Source organism: Fistularia commersonii, chromosome 22, assembly GCF_037954325.1.
Source record: "Fistularia commersonii isolate RoL2024-O1a breed Wild chromosome 22, RoL_Fcom_v1.0, whole genome shotgun sequence".
NCBI classification, from domain to species: Eukaryota; Metazoa; Chordata; class Actinopteri; order Syngnathiformes; family Fistulariidae; genus Fistularia; species Fistularia commersonii.
The window spans coordinates 5,869,356-5,875,072 of NC_141305.1; the positions used below are offsets into that span (position 1 = coordinate 5,869,356).

General features: G+C 45.8%; 2 protein-coding genes across 2 annotated transcripts; one reads left to right on the forward strand and one right to left on the reverse strand.

The window, feature by feature from the left end:
- Positions 1-135: 135 nt before the first annotated feature.
- LOC147221519 (uncharacterized) lies at positions 136-1,366 on the forward strand. Its single transcript, XM_086169698.1, has 2 exons — positions 136-696; positions 1,065-1,366. Exons 1-2 carry the CDS (start codon positions 276-278, stop codon positions 1,217-1,219), a joined length of 576 nt encoding a protein of 191 aa, XP_086025824.1. The 5' UTR covers positions 136-275; the 3' UTR covers positions 1,220-1,366.
- A 569-nt stretch (positions 1,367-1,935) lies between these two features.
- Positions 1,936-5,055, reverse strand: seta (SET nuclear proto-oncogene a). The gene is made up of 8 exons (XM_086169697.1): positions 4,834-5,055; positions 3,685-3,742; positions 3,403-3,545; positions 3,193-3,296; positions 2,994-3,107; positions 2,555-2,725; positions 2,309-2,440; positions 1,936-2,233 (listed from the first exon to the last, which is right to left on the reverse strand). Exons 1-8 carry the CDS (start codon positions 4,904-4,906, stop codon positions 2,210-2,212), a joined length of 819 nt encoding a protein of 272 aa, XP_086025823.1. The 5' UTR covers positions 4,907-5,055; the 3' UTR covers positions 1,936-2,209.
- Between the last annotated feature and the right edge of the window lie 662 nt (positions 5,056-5,717).

The window sequence follows — 5,717 nt, forward strand, 5'->3', positions numbered from 1 at the left end:
CCGAATGTTAGCTAGCTTTTGAAGCATCACTGACCCACAACTGACAAGTTATGTCCACTAATCACTGCCTCAAACGTCGGTCTATGAGTCCAGGCGGTCTGTGCGCAAGGGGGTCAACTCACAGTCCATGAACTTATTCGGGTTATGTTCGATATTCGACGACTAAATGGCTCCGCATCGATGCTCGCTGCCTCGGCTAAAAACAAAGCTGCTAAAGCGTTTATGCTAACCCCCTAGCTAGCTAGCTAGTCCGCGCGTATCCCTCCCATGTGCAAATGAGACGCAACCGGGGCCTGCGGCCGCCTGCGGGGCGGCAAGATATGTTCAAAACACAATATGTCCCAGTCATTCTCCTGCTTTTCGCCGCAGCATCCGGGCCCGTCGAAGCGTGCGGGGGTAGGGAGACCAGTGCCGAGACACTGATACTGTGTAGGGCTTGCGGACACGAGCTGGCGGCCGGGACGGACATCCACCACGTCCCCAGCCGTTTGGCGCTCTCCAGCCGCAACGACACACTGCTCGGGGGCCGGAGGGTGAACGTCCAGCTTTTCGAAAACCCGCACGGCCACCGGTTCGAGGTGATCACGTTCAAGAGGGCGGACGTTACCCAGCACTGGCCGGCAGACAAGCACTTCTCTTGGTTTCCGGAGTTCTCCTGGACGATGGCCACCTGTCCCCGGTGTAAAGCACATTTAGGTGGGTACGAAATCGAATTCCTGAGTTGCTGGAAGAAACACAGGTCATGTGAGGAGACACCAAATTTGCACCATCCATTCCCATGAGGCGGCCAACATTTGCAGAGTTAAGAGTATGAAAGTTTCCATTTATCATATACATTAAAGCGTTTAAAGGCCTATCAAACGTCCTTTGACATTCAAAACTCAAAGGCTCATGGGGCATTTTCATCGTACTAGAACTGAGTGTCACAGTGTAGCCCAACTGCAGCTAATTCTCTTCAAGCCTTTAGGATAATCCTATCCCACACTGGCAGACTTCCCACTTTTCAGTTTCCTGAAACAGGCTGTTGGGTCTCAGACAATGATGGGTCTCGTTTCTCCTTGCAGGTTGGGCCTTCCAGCCCAGCGAGTGGTCAGACATCGTCTCCAAGGCCACTTTTGAGGAGTCCCTGCACACCTTCTTGGCCCTAATAGCCCATAGACTCCTCACCGAGGACTTTGCATCGAGCCTGCTCATGACTCCGAAATCCTTCACCAGCTGACAGACATTTCGTGTACTGGTGACCCAGGTGCCTGCCTTTGCTACCCTATTCTATATTTTTGGGGGGGAAAATAAATCTATGCACCTACTTTGAAGACTCCCACACATGGATACACATTAAGTTTTATTATTGTAACAAAGCAAGTTGTACACCTCAAATTTAAAACAGCTTCTTTTCCCACCACCAGAAAAAGTGTAAGGTGATTAAATGTAAGTTATGTGAGATTACAGGTCTTTTACCCGAGAAGCAGCGGGGGCCAAAATTTACAAGCTTGTTTTTTTTCCATTTTGTTCTTTATTAAAAATGTCATTTCAAATTTCATGGATATCTGTAAAACAATACAATGAAAAAAAAAGTTCCATAGAAATGGTGTCAAAATAACCACTCTCCCGGATAACCAACATACTCCTGCCCCTCCCCGGCTTCCCCCCTCCCCCTGAACATTACAAGTCAAAGGAATGAGCTGGTACTCGTTAACCACGTTGGGGAAAAGAAAAAAAAAAAAAGGAAAAAAAAAAAAGGGATCAATGCCCCAACTGGAAAAAAAAAAAAGTGGAGAATCCCCCACCCCCCCCACCCCAAAAAATTAAAGAAAGAGGTCTGCTAGTGCTAGGTCACTACATCATGGCTTTCGTCAATTTACCACACAACCTGTAACAGGAGGAATTCTGTGTGAATTGTATTCAAATTCTACTCAGGATGCCGAGCTGATTCTATTTTACACTTTTATTTATTTTTTTGAGATGACCCTGGGGATGTACTCACAATTCAGGGCAAAGTGCCATTGGCCTTAGATGAGTCAAAGGAAAACAGAACATGGCACCGACAGGTGAAGAGGCTTCAGAATGTAACATGAAGCACATGGATTTAAAAAAAAAAAGAAAAAGAAAAAAAAAAAGTAAAAAATAAAAATAAAACCTTTGCTCCCGAACATGGAGTGGAAAAACCAACAGGGAATAGAAAGTTGAGGGTCTGGGGTATGATGGTATCTTAGTCGTCTTCTCCCTCGTCATCCTGAGTGGGGGAGGAAAAAAAGTTGTTAGTCTTGTGAAAAAAAAACCCCACCATCACTTATGAACTTCATTGTACCTCTCCGTCTTCTCCGTCATCCTCTTCATCATCCTCTCCATCTTCATCACCCTCCTCATCTATGTCCTCAAGACCCTCCTCATCCTCTTCATCATCTTCACCTTCTCCCTCCTCATCATCCATGTCAGGGACCTGCGGACAAGTCACTTTCAGTTAAAATGTTCGACTAGGCAAACCCACTTGCTTTTTCTTGAATAAATGTCCACCGTTGTGGATGGACAGACATGTTCAGACGGCAAAACGCACAAGGTAGTACTGCAGAGGGTTCGGCCAGATGTCGTCCTTGATAACCTCTCCGAGCTCGTCTGCGCCAGCATCGGCGTGATCAGTGAACCAAGTGAAGAAGCTCTCGGGCTCTTCATGTTGCCTCTTCCTTCCTGCTTTGTTCTGTGTCTGGCTGGAGCGCTTGGTCAGATCCTGCGAAGGAGGGGGGAAGATTGTTTAAAAATAAATAAATAAAAATGGCGAGTTTTCAACTCATATTGACCATGAAGTTGATCACATCCTACTGCTGTTGATCATTTAGGGCTAGCAAAGCATTTAAAACAGAAGTGGGCACAAACACCAGGTGAAAATTTCAATTTCAGTTTGTTTGCACAAATCAGTAACTAAACAGAAGGAAAACAAAATTAAATGTTTGCACGTTTTACAGTTCATACAACCACAAAGATGGAGTTTAACGTACCTTTCCTGATTTCCATTTGATTTCCGTTGACTTTGAAGATGGATCTCCACTCTCGTTCAGATGGAATTCTTTGGAAAGTACTTTGTTTTCGAAGTACGGATTTTCATCGAAATGCTAAAACGGACACAGAGTAAGAAACATGCAAAATCACCCATCATCCTTGTGACGTGTGTGTGCGCGCACGTGCGTCAATACTTACAAAATCTATTCTGTAACCTGACTTGATATCTTCAAACTCCGTCACCTCCACTCGGCTCAGGTAATGAAGCGCTTCTTCATCTTCCTCCCCCAGTAGGGCAGATACTAAAGGACACATTGTAAATACAAAACTTCTTCAATACGAGGGTTCCAGTTTTGGATAGAACTGCCATTGTAACTCCACTACATTAGACCACAGCTAAACCCTTACCTTGTGGATGGTTGACAAACGTGGTGACCCAGAAGTTGGGAATTTTGGCGATCAGTTCCGACCTCTTCTGAAAGAATGGCTGACGAAGTTTGTTGTATTTCTGTTCTACTTTGAGGATCTCCTCACTGGCTTGCTCGTTCAACCTGGGGCATTGACAAGAACACTGATTACACACCTACAAATACCACACCATGCCATTCAGTAAGTTACAATTTATTGCAAGTACGAGTGACAGGGCTATTGATATAATACAATGTTGATGGCAAAAAAAAAAAGGATTACCTGTCAATTTCATTTTGAACTTCGTCAATGTGTTCAATAGCTTCTTGTTGCTCTTTCTCTGTGGGAGGAGGGGGGAAACGGGATTAAATAACTTGTTGGCTGTAGAGAAATACAACAAATTACATTGAGCCCAATGTCCGATTGTATTAGAAGAACTTTTAAAAATCGTGCATTAACGCGATTCTAGTTGCAAATACGCGGACGTGCGATTCCCTGTCGGCTCTAACTAACATCGTCGTTAAAGTATTAAGTTCAGTTCCCCAGTATGCAAGAGCACATGTAAAGCATCCAGCGGGGTGTACCAAGACTTTTCGGGCTATCCAGCGATTAAAACGCCGCCGGTTCTCCGTGGGTTGAAGTACTTCAGGTGGCCAATAGCTGCAGCTCTGGCGGCTCAGGCTCGAGCCGTTTCCTGCCGGCTGTTACAGACGAGGCCGCGTGGTTTAAATGTGGGACATCCTACTGCACACACGGAGCCGCGGTAACGTGCGACACCGCGCTAGGGACTGATGCCAGAACAGATGCCCCACAGTCGAGCCCCCGTTTCACACGGTGCTAGCCGGCATCGAGTCACCTCACACCGTGGTCTGTCCTCCCCACTGTCTGGCGGCAGCGGGGAAGGTGGATTTTCTCGATGACTAACAAAACAACGTCGTCAGCTAGCGTTAGGTAACATGCCGTTACAACAACAACACAAGCTTGCTAAATGCTAACGCATAAATGAATTGGCAAACTTCGGTCGTTATTTGGTAACATAACTGCTTTTAAGGAGCGAGAAGCGCGGTGGTGTGTTTAAAATTTGACCTCCATGGTCGCATACGGCCACTCAAGTAGCAGCCATCGACATAACTGGCCACGCTGGTGATGCTAAATTAACCAGCTAACATGGCCTCTCAGCACCGGTCTGAACTGAACAACAGCGGGCAAGCTAATAAATGCGCTAGCAGCTGAGCTAGCTGCTCTGAGTGAAATGTGAACACACACACTGCAACCTCCGCGGTCCGCCACAAAGCCAAGCCCCGACACGTTTAGCACAATTAAATCATCGTGCACAATAATCGCGAACAATATTGCATATTACGGCAATGCAAAATATGTTAGAGAAGAAAGTGAAAATGGCGGTGAATAGGAGGCCGCCATTCCCCTTACCGGAGGTTTCGTCCGCTCCGTCATGGTTCGAGTTCAGCTCCTTTTTACTCACTTTTGCCGCCGAGGCAGACATGTTTTCGCAAGCTGGGGTAACTTACAGGCGTCTGAGAGACTAGCTGGTAGCTTTGAATCAGGTTTCTCCCCGTACAGGAGAACGTTAATTCGGCGTAAAGTTCAGCGCGCAGAAGCCAACAACGTGCTGCTTTCCACACAATGTAGCTGCCGAGGAGCGAGGAAGTCACAGCAGTCGCCGCTCACGCGCTCCTTTCATTACGAACGCGCCTCGACGAATGGAGCAGAAGCGAGCTCCGCCTCTCAAAATAGGTCTCTCCGCTTGGTTCCAATTTGCTCATTTACCACTGTCTCTTCCCTTAAAACGACGCACGAATAGACGCGGATTTCAAATTGTAAGATACAGCTTAAACACTGGTGTTTCTACGAAAAAAAAAATCGAAGAAATGCGCTTTAATTCTGAACAGGCCAAACCTTCAGTCGGACCGACTCGCACTTGCGCACTTAAAAAAAAAGGCTAAACATCAGTTGAAGTCGCATTCTGATGGTAGTCAGCGCTAATTATCACGTTAGTCTCAACAATTTCAGATAAGAGAATGTCAAATATATACGACTTTTAAGCTGCATACATTGTTCCATTTGCTTGCGTACTAATTCTTTGTGCTTATCAACAGAGCTGTTTGTAAATTTCGCCCTCGCATTATCCCATTTACTGAGGGAAACCGCTAAGCTAGTGGACAGATTATAGCATAATTACCAGAAATTGTCTGGCGATTATTAGCTCGTTGGTCACAGTCACTTAATTACTTTGTTGAAAAATGTAAAATACGCAACACGTAAGTAAAAATAATTTCTCACTAGTAAATTGATTT

Coding starts and splice junctions, on each gene's coding strand:
- LOC147221519 (XM_086169698.1), top strand. CDS start 276: ATGAGACGCAACCGGGGCCTGCGGCCGCCTGCGGGGCGGCAAGATATG. Junction 697..1,064: donor CCGGTGTAAAGCACATTTAG/GTGGGTACGAAA, acceptor TTCTCCTTGCAG/GTTGGGCCTTCCAGCCCAGC.
- seta (XM_086169697.1), bottom strand. CDS start 4,906: ATGTCTGCCTCGGCGGCAAAAGTGAGTAAAAAGGAGCTGAACTCGAAC. Junction 3,743..4,833: donor CGGAGCGGACGAAACCTCCG/GTAAGGGGAATG, acceptor CTCCTCCCACAG/AGAAAGAGCAACAAGAAGCT. Junction 3,108..3,192: donor CAGGTTACAGAATAGATTTT/GTAAGTATTGAC, acceptor TGTCCGTTTTAG/CATTTCGATGAAAATCCGTA.